This window comes from Haliotis rufescens, unplaced genomic scaffold, assembly GCF_023055435.1.
Source record: "Haliotis rufescens isolate VD_foot unplaced genomic scaffold, xgHalRufe1.0.p SCAF_23, whole genome shotgun sequence".
Classification (NCBI taxonomy): Eukaryota; Metazoa; Mollusca; class Gastropoda; order Lepetellida; family Haliotidae; genus Haliotis; species Haliotis rufescens.
In genome coordinates this window covers 2,848,499-2,868,283 of record NW_025963924.1, presented here as the reverse complement: position 1 = coordinate 2,868,283, position 19,785 = coordinate 2,848,499, and the positions used below count along the sequence as shown (strand labels likewise).

Below are 19,785 nucleotides of genomic sequence, written 5' to 3'. Positions count from 1 at the left end.
TTGTAACATCCATCTGCATGTCCAGTACCTAGTTGTAAAATCCATCTGCACATCTAGTACCTCGTTGTAACATCCATCTGCACATCCAGTACCTCGTTGTAACATCATTCTGCACATCCAGTACCTCGTTGTAACATCATTCTGCACATCCAGTACCTTGTTGTAACATCCATCTGCACATTCAGTACCTCGTTGTAACATCCATCTGCACATCCAGTACCTCGTTGTAACATCATTCTGCACATCCAGTACCTTGTTGTAACATCCATCTGCACATCAAGTACCTCGTTGTAACATCCATCTGCACATCAAGTACCACGTTGTAACATCCATTGCACATCCAGTACCTAGTTGTAACATCCATTTGCACATCCAGTACCTAGTTGTAACATCCATCTGCACATCCAGTACCTAGTTGTAACATCCATCTGCATGTCCAGTACCTCGTTGTAACATCCATCTGCACATCCAGTACCACGTTGTAACATCCATTGCACATCCAGTACCTAGTTGTAACATCCATTTGCACATCCAGTACCTCGTTGTAACATCCATCTGCATGTCCAGTACCTAGTTGTAACATCCATCTGCACATCCAGTACCACGTTGTAACATCCATCTGCATGTCCAGTACCTCATTGTAACATCCATCTGCATGTCCAGTACCTAGTTGTAACATCCATCTGCACATCCAGTACCACGTTGTAACATCCATCTGCATGTCCAGTACCTCGTTGTAACATCCATCTGCATGTCCAGTGTCCTACCAGAAGTTGCAGCATGTCAGCCACGTGGCGGTCGGACGGGTCATCTTCCAGGCCTGGCATCACCACACCCTGGATGCCAAGAAACAGAGAGAGTACTTCGAGGTAACCACAGCCATTGTACTCACTCATGTAAACAGGCATCTTCCTGCATGCATTTGACGCTTTTACCATATTCAATGTATTAGCGGTTTGGGAATGTGCATTTTGATACAATTTAGTCAGTATATGACATTATTGTATACTGTCTACGATATCTATATTCTTAGTTCTTCCAATCTATATAAAACATGCATATGCAGAAAGCACTTTAATTAATTGTAGATACTTATCTAGCCTCTGTGTTACAACCAAGTCAGCAAATCTAAAGTAGCAGCCCATGCTTCATATTCGGTCGTATACCTGGGGTATTCCTTTTACACATTAAGCAGATTCATATTCATCTTCCCGAGGCAAGAGAGTTAACTGACTCTAAAAGTCCAGTTTCCACCCTTGCCGAACTAGGCTGGTATTATGGAGTTACATTTTGGCTGGACTAACGAGTCAATGCATAGTCCAATCAAAATCGCGCAACAAAATCGAAATCCGGTTCATAAACTGTTGTGAAGATTTTTGTCAATTGCAGGATTTGCAAAGCTTGTGTACCGCCAACTCGTTGTCAACAGATATTTTACGAATCTTTTAATGTGTTTAATCAAGGTGCTCACGTGATTTGATGCACTTCGTGGTGTAAGACCCGTTTTATCACAATATAGATCTTGAGTTTTGATCAGATCGTCTTGACTGTGCGCCGCCATTTTGTTTGAAGCAAATGCAAGTGATACGAGAGGTGGAATTTGAATGGTCCATAGGAGAGGCTTAGAAGGGACATAACTCGTAATAACCACTAGTGGCGCTACAATTCAGTTAACTCTCTTGCCTCGGGAAGATGATTGATATGAGGGTATAACAGTCCTTGTGTTAAAGTGCAGAAGGCACGGTTAACATCATTGTGGCACAGTTAAAATTCCTTGTGCATAAAGGGCACACTGAGAACTCCTATCAACCGAAACACCTTGACAATGTAAAGTATATAAAGAGATCAATGTAAACTGGACGGACAGATAAAGATTCGCTGGTAAAGAATATATTTTCTTTAGAATATAGTGCAGTGGCTGTTATGAATTTTAAATGTGAACATTTTCATAGATCTTCTTCAAGGGAGTGCTTGAATATGTTGAATATGGTAAAGTTATAATGATATTGGAAATGTTTTATGAGTGTTTTGAATTATTACATATTTTCTTCAGTGTTGAGTTTAATGAATAATGTGTATTGTTATGTTGATTTGGTAATACCGGTAATATTGATCCTATTGAAAATATTATGACATTTTGCATAACTTTTTGTCCATGTACTGTCTGTTTTCCCTATGTTTTATGAATAATTTTAAAATGTAAACATTATGTCTCCTGCAGCTGACACTGGTTTGTTGGCACGCGTGTCTTGTCAATATATATGTTCTGTATCAACCTTTTCTGCAAAGGATGAGGAAATATTTTATGGACTAATATTTGCTTTCTTTGAATACTGTGACAGAGTTCCATGACAGAAATACATGTGTCTATTTGAAGAATTGAAATAAAAAAAATCCAGGAAAAAAGTTTGGTTCCAACAAAATCATGTGATTTAATACTGATCATAACTTTTTTTTATTAATTCTGCTTCTCCAAAATGGACAGTTTGTAAAGTTAACACTATATCTATATTGTGATGGTGATACATATATAGCTTTCAAAATTGACATCTTTATATTATGTCAAATTACTCAATTATGAATTAGATCTATTTTGCAAAGTAAGGGGTAGTGTTTGGAAATTATTTTGAGAATTTTTTTTAAGTGAACTGTACTTAATTAATTTGGAAAATGTGAATCTTAACATAATTACCATCTATCTGAAGACAATATATAGCTCCAGCTGGGGAATGGTCATTGAAACTACTTCACTAGTTTGTAACACTACGCTCCACCATCACCCGTCAGTACATACTACCGCTGTCTAGTGTGGTTAGACATGCATTTCCTTTCAGTTAGTTAATGAAGTGCATCTTCCCGAGGCAAGGGAGTTAACTGACTATAAAAGTCCAGTTTCCACCCTTGCCGAACTAGGCTGGTATTATGGAGTTACATTTTGGCTGGACTAACGAGTCTATGCATAGTCCAATCAAAATCGTGCAACGGAATCGAAATTCGGTTCGTAAAGTGTCATGCAGATTTCGGTCAACTGCAGGATTTGCAAAGCATGTGCACCGCTAACTCGTTGTCAACAGATATTTTCTAAATTTTTTCATGCTTTTAATCAAGGTGCTCACGTGATTTGATGCACTTCACGATGTAAGACTCGTTTTATCACAATATAGATCTTGAGTTTTGATCAGATCATCTTGACTGGGCGTCGCCGTTTTGTTTGAAGCAAATGCAAGTGATACAAGAGGTTGAATCTGAGTGGTCTATAGGAGAGGCATAGAAAGGACATAACTCATAATAGCCACTGGTGGCGCTACGATCGAGCCCAGTAATTCCAGCCTAGTTCGGCAAGGGTGGAAACTGGACTTTTAAAGTCAGTTAACTCTCTTGCCTCGAGAAGATGATGAAGTGGGGCTTTTATAACTCCTGGTTAATCCCGGGTAGTAAACCCTGCCCTGCATGAATTGTGCAAATCCTTCTTTTACTTGCTATTAAGGCAATGTGAAGGGCAGATACAACAAGGATATGACACATGTTGAACATGTCAAACATCAAACATAGCCCCTTGTAAGCTGAGGGCTCACTGGTCAGAGGGGGCACAGGTGGCCCAGTCCTCTAAGGCTCTGCAATTCGCTGTGCAGAGTTGCGTCCCTTAGGCACGCCAGAAACCTATGATTGTGGGTTCGAATCCCGGTTCGCCCCGATTATGTTTCTAGGTTTGTCAGCACATACCCGTGCTCATGGGTTTAACCGAAGTGGTAAACGTCTAAGACCTGCTTCACTTCGGGCTTTCCTCCCACATTAAGCTGACACGCCGTGATATGACTGGAATACTGTTAAAAGCGGCGTTAAACCAAACTCACTCACTCACTCACTCACTGGTCACTCACTCCTACTGGAACCAGGCCTTGCTTGACTCATTGGGTGGTGTCAACTTCGCTGCAAACAGCTGTGCATGCATGGGTGATGGGGGCACATGCACGTGTATACAGAATTGTAAAGTGTTGAGGATGGGGATGGTGGCAAGCTTTTTTTTAAAGTCTAGATCGTATGACAATAGTGTCTGACAAACTCGATGAATTAATCAAGAGAAGAGCCCTGCCTGTAATGTTATTGAGCTATATGCATGAAGAAATGAAGTTGTGCTAACCAACACGTCAGATTTTTATGAAATTACATTTTCCAAGGCTATTAATGATTTTCAGAAGATTAATTTAAATTTGAAAATTTAGAATACTAAAAGCTGCTGATATTGAATATTTGTTGGATGAGATACAAGACAGTTTGAATTTGTTGGAATAATAGTAGCATAAAAAATTATCCTTGTGTTTCCCACTATATCTGTCACATTATTCAAGTATTCAAGATACTGGTTATAGGATATTATGATTGTAATACTGCATTGGATTTGTATGAAAGTTAGATAGGAGATGAGTTAGTGTGTAAATCTGGTGAAAAATTAGATAGTTTTGGTGTCTGTTTGGTACGTATTTCCATCAAAAATACATGTGAGAAAGCAAAAATCGCAATGTAGAGTTCTCATGTATAAAATATCTCAGATTTCAAATGTTCATTTTGGTTGCAATTTTTACTCCTGGATTATCATGATTATTAAAGTCAAAATTGTTGTGCCGCATGTATTTTTGATCATGGTACTAATCATGTTTGAGAAACTTGTATCAAGAATTAACGGATAACACTTCGCACTGGCACTGCCTGAAGTCCCTGGCAAATTTTGCGATCAGGTGATCAAGAAAATTGCCAAATTGGCTCATGATTGTGAATTTCTAGTCCTGAGCTAGAAGTATTTCCATACAATACTACAACCAATAGTTTTCCATATAACTCAAGTGTGGAATTTTGTAAAAAACATTTATGTTTATTTACGCTAAAAAATTGATGAAAATTGACAAGGAGATGGAGAAACTATCCAAACAAATGTTGTAATCTTCATTATTTTTTCACAAAAACAGATGATGAAGTGCAAAACAGTAAATTCAAAAGTAAATAACATTGGGTGTCGTCTGCTCTTTTATCATCACCCTGTGTGTTACCTGGCAACCAGTGCTGGAGACACCTTAATGGATGAGGTAGTCAGACTCGTTTGCTTGGTTACTTGCCACACACATGTGTGTGTATATTGCCATGAGTGAAACATTAAGCCCCATTTCACCTTTCCACCACCTCAAGTCAATGATAGTGCTTTCAAATATTTAATGTGAAAATTATTTTTGTTACATTGATATACCTTAGAAACTGATATGGGTTATTTTGTGGAAATACTGATGGCCAATGGACGATTGATTTTGCAGAAAATCTGCACAACTTGCCTTGTTGGAGTTGTCAATACACAGCTCACTGGACATTGTAGAAATCACTTTACATGAACCAACTTCCCAGTATTGATCCATCCTATTCAAAATCTGACCTCAGCTGAATAAATAATTGACAGCTGCAATTTGATGTACCACAGTGTGTTGCAGCTTAGCTGTATCAAAAAGGACAATAACACAATTTCAATAAAATCTTATCTTTTACTCCCATACGATACCTCTCTGCATGGGAATCTAAGGACACCTCCATAGAAGGTCACAGCAGGTGAACGCAGATCAAAGTTTGATTGCCCGTTCTAAATGAAGGATGTGTGGGTTCTTAAACCAAACAGATGTCAGCTTGCTAAAACAATTCAGCTTCATTTCGTTAGCTCCTCGATTCAGACATTTTGACTTTAACAACAAAAAAATGAATAGATCAGAAATATTCCTTCTAAGACTATGGTAGTTAAAACCAATAAAAAGTTTAAAACATTATATAATGTCACATCCTTAATTATTTACATTCGGAACTGCCCAGGTTAATTTCGTTTTCAAGAAATAGAAGTCAGACATGCAGGTCTGAATGCCTTGCTCACTCATACCGAGCATTACGCCAGACATCACCTCCTTTAGAGTCGTCATCAGATCTTCATGTAGAGAGGTGTCTTAGAGAGTAAGAGATCTGATGTTATAAGACTGACATCACTACATTCATTTCCCTTTGGGCCAAAACATTTCCAGGGGCTTTTGTGTCAAAATTGCATTGATATAAGATTTGATGATAATGACTCATCAGAAAATGGAACTGTTATGCCATGCTTGTCGTAGATCGATAAATGTTCTGATAATATCAATATGCTTTCATTATACTGACATTCTGAAAGAACAATTTCTTTATTCAATTTTTTGTCTTCAATACCAGTTTATCGTGTATATTTATAATATAATTTTAGATTAGACCTGCTATTTGTTGACTTTATCTGGAAACAAATCAAGAAAAGTTGATTTTGTTAGATGATAGGTTCAAGGAATTATGACTTTTATTCTTCTCCCCTTTATCAATGCTTAAAATTGAACACGACACTGCAGCTCAGAGTATACACAGGCACCAGTACTGAACAGGCAGGCTGAGCCATTGCATCTACTCTTACCAGTCTACATGAAGAGTGCAGTACCTGTATATGGTTTGGTAGAATATCTCAAGGAACTTGCAGACTTGCAGTAACAAATCAATGTAGACTTGTTACATTATTTAGTTATGTTTGTATATGTTAATATTATCAGATTATTATCGGTAAACAATCATGAGGGCATAAACATCCGCCACTGCTGTGAATTAAATCACAATTAACAATATGATGGAAACACCTTAGGCGAGACCAACTTTATTTCTTGTTTTAATAATTTCTAAACCAAGGTGCAGGTGGTAAATGAATAAAGATTTTGTCCCTTGGTACATTAAAAGGAAATTAAAATTCAAGAAACTTCCATTAAGAAAACAGTAACTGAGGATTGTAGTGGGTATTCAAGAACTGAGGATATTATCTCGGAAATAGCTGCTGATTGTTTGTGTATAAGAGGTTGGGCTTTTTTAAGGGTAAGACTTGAAGCATCAAGTCACTTTTTTTATTTTTCAACAATCACAGTAGGATAATCCATGAATAAAATTGGTCTTGCCTTATATGGAAATCTGTTGTGGAATGGCTGGAATGTGAGGAATGATGCTAACGGTTTTGTTTGTTTTCTTTTTGAACTACTAACATTACAGATAAACCTAAGGGTAAATATACAAACACACCATGTAATTTATGCAATGTGTATTGTCCATAGTACATAGATGCTCTGTAGATATGTATGTGTATTGTGCTAAGGTCATATATATCGTCTTTGGCTTGTTGTTCAATTAGATTGTTGTCATATATGTAGTGGAACCATTTCTGATGGTTATGATATTGAAAAGAGCTTATATTCTTCCTGTCTTATAATAAGAAACACATTTGGTAAGGATTTGGAAAGAAGTAATATATTTTGAAATCAGATATTTACAAGCAGGGTGCAGTTTGGTAGGTTATTTATGATGTGTCTATTAAAACATATTTTTATGAAGCAAGTTGTCCTTGATGAACTAATGACGATGGTAGATAATAACTTCCCTTGTAATATCAAGTAGTTTAGAATGTGATCCCTTACCAAGTCCACAAAGTGATGTTAGCGCTACGATGGCCTTCATTATCCAGTGTGGTAAGTCTCCATTCTGTAATGATACAAGTCAATACCTTGGACCCTTCTGCCACCATACTTTTCTTTTGAGTCTGGTTTGAATGTCACCACTTTTAAAACAGATGTTCAGTCAAATTAGGACTGGACTCAACTCAAATTTTGTGTGCCATCACAGACAGAACCTGAATGTCCCATTCTCTGTTAAATACTCAGGAAAATCTCTTTTCATCTTGAACATTATAACAGACACTGGTGAGTGAGTGAGATGGGTTTAATGCCGTTTTGAACAGCATTCTAGTTATATCACGGCGTGTCAGCTTAATGTGGGAGGAAAGCCCGAAAGGATACAGGTATCAGACATTTACCACTTCGGTGAAACCCACGAGCACGGGTATGGTGCTGACAAACCTAGAAACATAATCAGGGGAACTGGTATTCGAACCCAAGATCATAGGTTTCTGGCATGTCCAAGGGACGCAACCATGAGATGGCTAGATGTGTATTTATGCAGAACTCGCGTTCAGAAGAGGCAGGTTTATAGTTCCTTGATTTCAAGCTCATGAACAAGAGGAATTCAGAGAAAGAAGTTTGTGATAAGAGAGATGGAGCTGGGGAGGTCACTTCTGATGGTGGTGAATGGGTCCAGGGTATTTATCCTAACAGAATGGAGATTTAGTCCTGGATAATTGAGGATGGCACTATGATTATCGTAAGTCTGTTAGAGTATGGGATTTACAACTGTCGTAGCTCTAGGTCACTTGTGGACAAGGGTCTTGGTCCCTAATGTCCATGGCCCCATTTCCCAAAGTGATCGTAGCTGTATGACTACTGTAAGTTTATGTTTAAGTTTGATAGTTAAGATAGTCACCGCTCTAGAATCGTTTTGTGATATGGGGACAATAACTGTACATAGTGTGTGATACTCATGCTAGCTGAACCTGAGGCTAGTGAGAAGGACTAGCCACATGCTATGAAAGACTATCCTGGTTCATTACTACCTTTAACATTTGTCATCACTATCCACTCCTACTGTCCTGTAAACAACTTCCTTTCACAAGCGCGGATACACTTTTTCAGCTCACATGACTGAAAGTCAAGTGAACTTATGTCATAGCCTTTTTGTCTGGTGTCTGGTGCCTGGTGCCTGGTGTCTGGTGTCTGGTGTCTGTCAGGTGTCTGGTGTCTGGTGTCTGGTGTCTCAGTCATGTGTTATCTGGCGTCCATCGTAACATCTCCACGTCAGGACCCACTGGATCAATGAAGTTTGTTTGGTTTGGTTTGTTGTTTAACGCCGCACTCAGCAATATTCCAGCTATATGACGGCGGTTTGTAAATAATCAAGTCTGGGCCAGACAATCCAGTGATTAACATCATGAGCATCGATCCACGCAATTGGGATCGATGACATGCATCAACCAAGTCAGCGACCTGACCATCCGATCCTGTGAGTCGCCTTTTACGACAAGCATGGGTTGCTGAAGACCTATTCTACCCCGGATCTTCAGGGGTCGGATCAATGAAGTGGAAACTTCACGTACTTGTCCCCACTGATGATGACTTCTGAATTTGTTTTAGAGGTTCGAATCGTATTTTAAATATGGCAGCTACATTGAAACCCATTTATGGCCACGAATCAGCCATTTCTGCCTAAATCATACTGTTGTGCTCTTACATTCTGTCATTTTTGACTCTGAAAATATCTTCTCTAAAATTGACAGGCTGGAAGCTGGACTTGGGGATGTATGGTTCTCCTTACGATGACATCACATTTTGTTCATGTCATTGGGACTTTACTGTGGAACAACTGAAAGATTTGTATGGTATTAGAAAATGCCATATTCTACCTAGACATGTTTAGGAGGCATATTAGGCTCAGAGTTGAAACTTTGGGTATAGTAAATGTTACTGTTGTACATTGCAACAATGTACTAAAGTAGTTCATTCATATTTCCAGATTTGGAAACATTGTGCAAAGTTAGATTTCTTTCATTTTTGTGAATACTTTTGGCCTCAGTATTTACGCAAAAAGTATAGCAATGCTGACAGCAACAAGGGTTGCTTTTGTTAACATTTTAAACTGTTGACGACATCTCCAGGTGAGCTACAGTGCCATGCACTATCTTATGGAAAGGAGGGGTGCATTTTGTCATTATAAGCTGACATATACATTCTAGATGAATACAAATATAAAGCTACAGATAAGCTGCGCATTTGCGTAAAATACCCCCCAAAACTATTCAAAACCCAATTACTTTCAATTAACTTGCGTACAGAAACACATGCATTAAATGAAAAACTCAGTTGTTTTTTTTAAATCTCAAAATGCTTACTCATTTGGGGAAAAACCAAATAGAGTGATGAATAGATGAGTGAAAAAATATTGGTTACCAATAGAAAAATGTAATGACCCAATTAAAATAGAAACCCTTGAGTAAAAACTCAATTGCTCAAAAAGTTATCTGGAGCTCTGCAAATAATTTGTGAATCAGTTTGCTGTAGGTGCTGTACTATTTTTGTTGAAAGTATATAAATAAATGAATTGGCTATGGTGTTATTGTATTCCTGATAACTATGTAGGGCTAAACATATGAGGTATACTTCATCAGACATAGACAGTAGGGAACTCAGCAGTGTCTTCATCTGTAGGGACAATACAATGATGTGAGGCAGGGTGTTTTGTAGTCACTGTAGTCAGGGTGTGTGGATGAAAATCTAATAATTTTTTTATAACAACCTTTTGCATTTCATACTTAAAGGACTAGAAAGATCTTAATCGCACACAGCATTACAGTATACTTATCAGAAATTTGCTATTCATGTGTAAAATTAAGTGAATTGCCTTGATTGTCATAGAGTATTGCAGTTGAGTTTGCTAGAGCTGATAATTTGCTACATGCAGAGCTTATTGTATCACCCGCCTTGCAAATGTAGACCATCCTTGCATGTGAGAAATGTGTTCATTGCAAAAACATGACAAATAGAGCTGCAATTTATTGACTTTAACTGTAAAAACAGGAAAATTTACAGATGGAGACCCTTGCACCTCCCACCTCCAAACTTAAGGAATAGGATCTTAGCCGACATCAAACTTTGAACTCCTTCCATATATTGATGCTTAATTTCAAACACTGCACTTCAGAGTATGCACATGCATATCAGTGCTGCACATGCAGGCTAAGTCACCGCGTCTACTCTTACTCCATCCTCTGTATCTCCAGGGCATATATTTTGGTAAACCTACACTAACCCTTGGATCCATTCGTGAGTTTTGTGATCTTATATTACTTGCCCTTGATATTCATTAACATTTTACTGACCAATCAAAAAAGGAAAAAACGGTAAGGGAGGTAATTCGTATTGCCTAGAAACCAAAGCCATTGCCATTTTAATGAACATGAAGACATTCTTTCCCTCGAAAAGATTTTTTATGACTTCCTTTAGCGTGTCAGTCATTTTTTTTATTGTAACCAATGGGACTGGCCAACGTGCTGTTGATATTGCCAACCTAATGGGGAGGCAGTCACATTCTGATTCGTACTTAGTAGCGAGCCAATTAAGTTGACTGAAGGACATCAAGGGCCGATAATTTGAGATTGCGAGAACCACGGGAAAGGATCCCGGGGTTAGTGTAGGTTTACCGAAATACTAGCCCTGGGAATGTAGAGGAGACTCTTACTCTTACTCATAGAACGTTAAATGCTACAGGTGCTTGCAGCCTCATGGCCTGAGTAACACCCACCAGGGCTTTATCACTGGTGCTCTTCCATGTATATCTGGTTCTGTGGCTTTCACTACTAACATAACCTAGTGATGTGAATGACCAGTGACTTACTGAAGTTTGTTTAGTGCTGCATCAGCAGAAATGAATCTAGCTGTTCATGGCTTGTGGGTTTTATGCTGTAGTATGTTTAGATCGTATCACTGCAGTATGTTCAGGACCAGTTTTAGTCAGTAATTCAGAGCTGGATTTAGGATTTTACGAAGGTGGGATTCTCAACCCACAAAATTACCAAAAATAAATGTTGGGTTTACAGGTAAGGTGTCTGAAAAAGACAGGTGCATACCCATTTTTTTAAAACCATGTAAACTTGAGCCTATGTTTATTTCATGCTTATCAACTGAGGGGCCTTATGGGAATTGGGTGGTCACAATGTCTACTGAATGTGGATAGTGAGTTGATTATATTGGGATATAGAAGATGATCATAGGGATGTATATATCTTGGCTGTGATCTGCCTGCTTGTGTGTCATCATACCTCGACAGCTTGGAGCGATGCTCACTCTATTGACCACTGGTTTGTCTGGCCCAGGCTTGATTTATCCTCGATTATCCAGTGTTAAATATTTTCATTCCAATATGATATATATCCCGGACTCATTCACCACCATAGCTTTGCATTGATTCCAGTTTGAAGGACACAATGCTTAAAATAGCTGTCAAATTAAATTACATTTTTCTTTTATGAATGAAACAAGTGGCAATCATCAAAACTTGACTCGACTTCAATCTCATTAAAATCAGATCTAAGTTCTCGCTGCCGCTAAACAAACATCTGAGGACATCCCATTACAGGTCACGTCAGAACGACCTTTTGCGAACTTAGACCAACCACTGAAACGACTAACAAGAAGTCGACATCAGCCAATTAGAAAGCAGCTTTCTCAAGCTTTACAGCACTCGTTTCAACCTGGTGACTTCCATTTCAGACGACGCCTGAAAAATATGTGGACACAGTTCTCGATTAAAATTTTGAAAACTGAACAAATAAACATTCCGGAATGTCTAATATATGGTTTTAGATTGTATGGCAGTGCTTCCTACGTACTGTGCAACGCCTCCTCCGTTCAAATGTTTATCCCACGGAAGCAAGAGATAGACAATTGACGGAATCTGTCATATGGGCCAAAACTGTCGTTCGTAATAACCCATGTTAAGTTTTTGAGGTTGCATGATTAGAAAACACATTCCCACTGTCACTTTCATGATCTGGTAAGCGACGCTCTGATTGGTCGGATGAAAGGTCGTTCAGACGTGACCCGTAATGGGATGTCCTCAGATCTTTGTTTATCGATAGCGAGAACTAAGATCTGATTTTAATGAGATTGACTCGACTTTGTGATAAATGCAAAGATAGTATCAAAGCAAAAGGACTACCCCCTCCTGTCTTAGTACTCAGGAAATCATCTTTTCTAGCAAAACGAGTATAACAGTCTTCTGATTCAGTTGAATATATTGAAAGCTCGCTCACCATGACAAGGCTGAAATTTTGAATATTTGTCCAAAACTAACTTTCAGAAGAGGCATTTTGATTGGTCATTAAATTAGGCTCATGAGCAAGAGAAATTCTCTGTTAAGCTGTGATAACAGAGATGAAGCTGGCGATGTGATGGAGAATGGGTTCAAGGTATGTGTCAAGTGTAGAGATACAGGGCATGACACCATGGATGGGCTTGACATCTTAAAGAACTGCAGTGATATCGTTAAATCTTTCAGACTACAGTGTAAAGCTCTGTTATTGGTTATTGTGTTCTCATGGTGATATGTTTTGAAAAGTAGAATAGTTTTGTATAACTTCATTTTCTTTAAGTCTTTTATTGTAAGTTTGGTATCTTTTGGATAATTTAATGTTTAATGACTTAATAAGTCTGTAGAAGTCTATTGTGAGTTTGTTTGTCAGCTAGTATATATGTGGTGTTAGTGATGGGGATGGCTTATGCGTTTATTTGATTTGTTTTCACTTTTTTGTTTTATGATTTTGGGGAAGGATGAAACTAATTGGTATAATTGATGTCGCGATAATGATTGCAGAGTTTTATAGAAATACTCTTGATTAAAATATGAAGTGTTATATACTATGTGTACTGCTAAATATATTCAGTGTGAGCTCCTACTGTAAAATAACAAATTTGTTTAATATCATCGCAACTTTCTCCTTTAACTATAATTTTTTAATTTAATATATTTCATACCTGCTTCATTCATATGTTAATTTTTCATATCTTAAGCTATGATATACTTTTCAGCTTAATTTCTTGTTGTTGACATATGTAAAGGACACTATTAAGTATTGTTATTAATTTCTATTACGCAATTTCATTCAGCAATCCCATCCACAATATATTTTAGTTAGGAGTAAGTCAAGGTTGTGAAACAATACCAATGTCACCCTATTCAACTCCTGTTGTGTACTGACTGTTTCAGCGGCTGGAGCGAGGGGAAAACATGGATGACGATGACCTCTTCGGCCAGGGTACAGGGGAGGCGAGAGACAGCATCTCTACACTGCCGCGCAAAGTGGCGGTCAAGGTGCTGGCCATGATAATGTGTTGTGATATAATCGCTTGACGATGTCCGCTGGTCTGTCATACGAGTGTTTATCTCTCTCTAAGATAGATATTTCTGAAAGCATTGTTATTTAGTCTAACAAAAAGAGAAAGGGCTAATAATGTGCTTTTGTTTGTGCTAAATGCACTTGTTTACAACCACGCCAAATTCACACTTTACTATTTGGGCATAGAGGGAAATCATTACAGTGTCACATGCAAGAACAATTAATAGATTTAACTTTTTAAAATAATTTAACCATATATGGATATGAAGTTTATCTAATGGAAAATATCATGCTTTATACATGTTAATGTGCTATTTTTTTGGTGAATTGATAGAAATATGTGCATTTTCATATTTTCCTCAATTTCTAACGTGCAACAACGTTCCATTGATGATGTCAGGCAACAAGGTTTCAATGCAGTGACATCATAGATTAATAAATGTTCCAGCACTCCAGTGACATTTCTTTGACAATTATACTTTTAGTCTATGATTCCTGGCGACACTGCTTCATGTCAGCAATAGATTGATTTAGAATATAACATAAAGCATATAAAGGTATATCTTTATTCAACCATATGAAAAATCAAAAGGAATGGGTTTATAGTCAGAAGGAAATGCGAACATTAGTGACTTGTACTGTAACCATAGGGTTCTAGATAATTTTTGTCATTAAATAATATATCACGTGACTAACCACGGGTCCGGGTAGTCCTGTGGGTACCTGGGTCCTACTCTGTACCCACCCAACCCGAGTACCCGAGTTACCCGTCCCAGCTCTAATTGCAACACAATACTACCATTTAGTTTACAGCTATTTATTTGTCATGCAGGATTTCAGATCGGTTCCCTGTCTAGGGCACTGATACCAGTAAAGATCCAGGTCTGAATAGGTCTTCAGCAACCCATGCTTGCCATAAAAGGCGACTATGCTTGTCGTATGAGGCAACTGACGGGATCGAGTGGTCTCGCTTGCAGTTTTTGTTGATGCAGGTCATTGTATCCCAATTGTGTAGATGGATGCTCATGATGTCAATCAATGGCTTGTCTAGTCCATACTTGATTATTTACAGACCACATCATAAATCTGGAATATTCCTGAGGGCGGCTTTAAACAAAAAACACACACCAAAAAACAACCAAACCATCCAGGACATTGACTGATTGTTATCAAAATGTCCTCAAGATGTTTATTAATGTTGGTGTTGGTATAGGAAAATGTCATTCCAGAATTTGCTAAAACCATGTAAATGTCCTGATGCTGTTTGTCTCCATCAAAATCACTGGTGATGATTTCCTTCAGATATTTGGATACCTGGATGTTGCCGACATCGCCAACTGTGCCTGTGTGTGTCGGTCCTGGAAGGTCCTAACTCAAGCCAGCGCCCTCTGGAGTAGGGTAGGTGTGACAGTGCCAGGCTTGTAATGAATAGCGGTACATTTTGTCAGGATAAATAGAGATTATTATGTTGGTTTATTTTGGTTATGTGTGTCACGAATTTTACAAATAGAGTTTCAGAATTCTTGTATTTCCCGAGTGAGAACAAGGGTAATGCACAAATTCTTACATGAGTAAGTAAGTATGACACACAAACCCATTATTTCTTAATTGTTTTGAGCTCCCCTTTTGAAAAATGCACTGGTCACGTTTCTTCGAAAACCTCAATTGTGAAATGGCATCAAGAACCTTCAGCTATGGTGTTACATCACTCAGACCTTACGGCACAATAAGATTCGAATGACGTAACACTACACTGGTGTACTGAAGTGATATTTGCAGTACTGAACATACAACTTCTATGAACTTGGTTATGTGATTTATTATTATGTTGTGGCATGTGGTCAAGTGTAAGGGCAAGGGAAGTTTACTCAAATATATGTTGTGAATATAACTCAATGCATAATGAAAATTCACACAATTTTATTAACATAAGTCTATTCCAGCCAGCCTATTCTAAGAACAAGAATAAATAATGTGTCGTCCGGTATTGATTAGTGATGTCACCAGTCTAACCGGAGTTTATTTCACATGACTGTCATGTGATAAATATTGACTTTTCTGCTAGAAAACAAGATGGCGTCTGGGACAAAAGTTTTAGAGTTCACAGCTAAGTTACTGTAATGAAACAGAGGATGGTTTAAAGTCTTCATAAACTTTAAAGTGAATTTCGGTGTAACAAAACGAATGATTATTCTTGAGGAGGTAAATATGCGAAAACAAAAACCCTCGGACCCAACCCCTTCAGCACTCTGACCAGACCTCGCCTACCATGGTTACAGAGAGTAGGTAGATGAGTGACCTTGCTCCCGAGAGTTTCTGCACTGAAACACAGATTACATGGGGTGTCCCCCTGGGCAAGTGACTGTTTGAAATATGCCTCTGTACCAGTATCATTATGTAAGTGCAGTGAGATAGCCGGATCTATACGTCTGATAAATGTTTGTGTTACCCGCTGTTGAAGATATCACTTTTGATTAAGCTACAGCTGTGATATCATTGTGTAATAACGAGGCTATGTTAGGTCATCAGCTGTTAGGTCATACGCAGCACGGAGCAACTTGACATATCTACTTTTATTATCATTTTTGCTCTCAGGCTGACTTGTGATAAAATTTCTCGCTTTGAAGAAACGACATCTTTTGCTTTGAAGAAGCATCGGCACAATATGGGTCACAGGACTCTCGAAAATATTGACATGTACGATTTGATCAAGCCCTTCACTTGCAAATAAATATTTAAAACCAAGAGAGTATACCGATTCAACGTTTAGTAATGGAGACATAATGGCTTACAGAGTGTCATCAATGTTAACTGCAGTGTGTTCATGTATATGATTGCCTGCATTTAATCTTTAATTGTACCATGACATATTATAATCCTGCATTCTGACTAGTCCGTCAACGGTATCGAAGCCATCTTAGTTCATAATTTAATCGATCACTGCATCACATGAAATCAAAATATATATTTTTAATCACTTCTTTCGCAAATCTGCTGGTAGGCAAATTAGTATATTGATTTGATTTTATAAGCATTGTAATAAAAACATGTGGTTTCAGGGTTATTTAACTCATGCATATATTTTAAGCAGAAGACTTGACAAAGAATGACTTAGACGGTATTGTCAAATTCAGGAACATCAACACAGCTTGATTTTTGTAGGATGTCATAATTGTGATGTGTACTTTAAAAACTTTGCATCATTTTTGATACCGGTATTTTGAATAATCATTACAGGATATCTGTGCTAGATGATTTATTGTGTCCTGTTGAAGTGGACTAATTATGCTGGAAATTATGGTTTGGATGTTTAAAAATGAACATATAACGGATTAAAACCGATCTTCACTGATCCCTGGAATTTGTCCTTTCAACTTAACCAATGTCACATAACTCATCACTATCACTCACAGAGCACTGTGTAAAATAACTTGAGTCCCTTTAAAATTGAGAATTCTTGTACATATACACATAAAAGTCACTCCCCTTATTTATAATCTTTACATTTCTTTCCAGCTTGATTTCTACAGAGTAAGGAAAAGGTAAGAACAAATGTCAACTCAGCAGATTTTTTATGCATGGATAATGTTTTGTCTTGGGGCTTCTGTCAAAAGTTTACAAGTTTAATTCAGTTTTGAATCTTACAAATATATCCTTTTGTCTTCAACAAGCTGTAGTTTATATGCTCTGCACAGTATATTCTACAGATGAGATAATAATGATGATAAAAAATATGTACAGTGATTCTTTCTAGAAATGATGTTTAAACTTTTGACACGGTCCCAGAAAGAAAACTATTCCAGTATAATGGTTATGGCAGTGTGTTTTGCATGCAGTGCATGGTTTTACTGTTTTTCAAAAGAGAAAAATATAGTCCTAAGCATTTCTTTGTTGTTCTAGAATTAATCACAGCCAATATATTATGTTGCAGTGCATGACTATTTTGTATTATTTAACATTCCTTCCTGTAATGCATACATTCATCTCACATTTATGAAGTAATATTTGGGTAAAACTATGTAGTATACAATAAACAACTGAAGTAAATATTAAAGTAAATATTAAATAAAATTATCAATGTGAATATTTAATTGAATTATAATGTTGGTTAAAATGCCTTCAAGATGCTGAATGTTTTGTGTGGTTTTTTGCTTTCCGTGTAATTGTTTCCTGACCTGAATATTGAAAGACTGAAGAATGGGTAAAGTCATTTAGTTACCTTCCCTCCCAATGTTCCCCATAGATAGACTAGTCCTAGATGTGTCTGCTTGTCCAGCCGAACCTCTGTGTGGTAGCTACAGTCTTATGATGACCAGTCACTGACCATGATGACCCTTCCTTAGTCACTTTGTTTGTTAATGAGTAACTGTGTTTTTTGGAAAATTATAGTCCACATACATGTACTAAAATGTGCTATTGTCAGTTGTCATAGCGTGTGTTGTAGTTGTCCATTCAATTATAGTTTGTAGGGGCACCAGTGGCCAAGTTTTCTAAGGCGCTGCTAATCACTGTGCAGGGCTGGTTCTCTCACGTATGCCAGAAACCTATGATCGTGGAGTTGATATTTGAGATTTGTCTTGATTATGTTTCTTGGTTTGTCTTCACCATTCCTACGTTCATGGGTTTCACCAGCGTGGTAAACATCTAAAACCCGTAGCCTTTACTTCATGTGAAAGTGTAGATCTAATATACCATTGTTGTCATAATAAGTGCCCCACTCCAATAAGCACTCCCCATAACAGAGAAGCAAAAACAAAAGCTTTAATTACCATAATCAATGTAATTCGGGGATTTATCTAGACCTGTTTAGAGGCCGAAATTTGGCCCCAAATCTGCATCAAATGTCAGTAGAAATTTGAAAATTTCCACTTCATGTCAATTTACTACAAGGCCCGTGAAGATCCGGGGTAGAATAGGTCTTCAGCAACCCATGCTTGCCGTAAAAGGCGACTATGCTTGTCGTAAGAGGCAACTAACGGGATTGGGTGGTCAGGCTCGCTGACTTGGTTGATGGATTCAGGATGTTCCTGTTTGTGTGGATCGATGCTTATTATGTCAATCACTGGATTGTCTACTCCAGACTCGATTATTTACAGACCGCCGTAATATAGCTGGAATATTGCTGAGTGTGGTGTTAAACAACAAACATTCAATATAGTACTAACTAATGATAGGGTTTTGTAAATGTGACTCGTATTCACTGATAACAGAGCCAGTAAAGAAGAGGCTTTTATTCATAGTTTACATTATTGAGCTGCTTTTATCTCTATATTAGAAAATGTTAAAGTTATTGACTTCCCCCATAACTTAGTTCCCACCTACACTTAAAAAAAGGAGCTAAAAACTCACTTTAGGTTTTCTGATGTATTTTTGAAGAATTATTGGTATCAAAATATACAGTAGATATAATAGTAGGTATAATGGCTCAGCCTTCATGTGTAGGTACTGTAGCTCTCATACAGAAACAGATTACTTGTTTATGGACAAACTTTGCATTTGATATAGCTATTAATGATGTATAAGAAGTGGCTTGAAAATAAACATGCAAGTTGGTAATCCCACTACCCATCAAGGTTCTCGATGACTGACTTTGTTAATACTGGGTGCTAATTATGGTAGATTCCTCAATTATTCAGAGTTGCATCCCTTGGGCACGCCAGAAACCTGTGATTGTGGGTTCGAATCCCGGTTTGCCCGATTATGTTTCTAGGTTTGTCAGCACCATACCCGTGCTCATGGGTTTCACCGGAGTGGTAAACGTCTGAGACCTGCATCACTTCGGGCTTTCCTCCCACATTAAGCTGACACGCCGTGATAAAACTGGAATACTGTTAAAAGCGGCGTTAAACCCAACTCACTCACTCAATTATTCAGAAAAACAGAATTTCTCAGCTATACATTCTGATCTGAAATACATGTACTCTTGT

The 19,785-nt window shown here is 37.8% G+C and overlaps 1 protein-coding gene across 7 annotated transcripts in view; it reads left to right on the top strand.

Annotated features, from left to right (window-relative positions):
- The window catches only part of LOC124120673 (dynein regulatory complex subunit 6-like), a 52,666-nt gene that overhangs the window by 11,557 nt on the left and 21,324 nt on the right, over nucleotides 1–19,785 (top strand). For 2 of the 7 annotated variants that reach the window (XM_048401659.1, XM_048401657.1), the window contains exons 7-12: nucleotides 760–869; nucleotides 7,075–7,086; nucleotides 13,729–13,833; nucleotides 15,161–15,256; nucleotides 17,375–17,400; nucleotides 18,048–18,059. In XM_048401659.1, the coding sequence (XP_048257616.1) occupies nucleotides 760–869; nucleotides 7,075–7,086; nucleotides 13,729–13,833; nucleotides 15,161–15,256; nucleotides 17,375–17,400; nucleotides 18,048–18,059 (361 nt within the window). Of the gene's footprint in view, nucleotides 1–759; nucleotides 870–2,221; nucleotides 2,231–7,074; nucleotides 7,087–13,728; nucleotides 13,834–15,160; nucleotides 15,257–17,374; nucleotides 17,401–18,047; nucleotides 18,060–19,785 lie in introns of all 7 variants that reach the window. The other 5 variants (XM_048401662.1, XM_048401660.1, XM_048401658.1 and 2 more) reach the window with 4 other exon arrangements.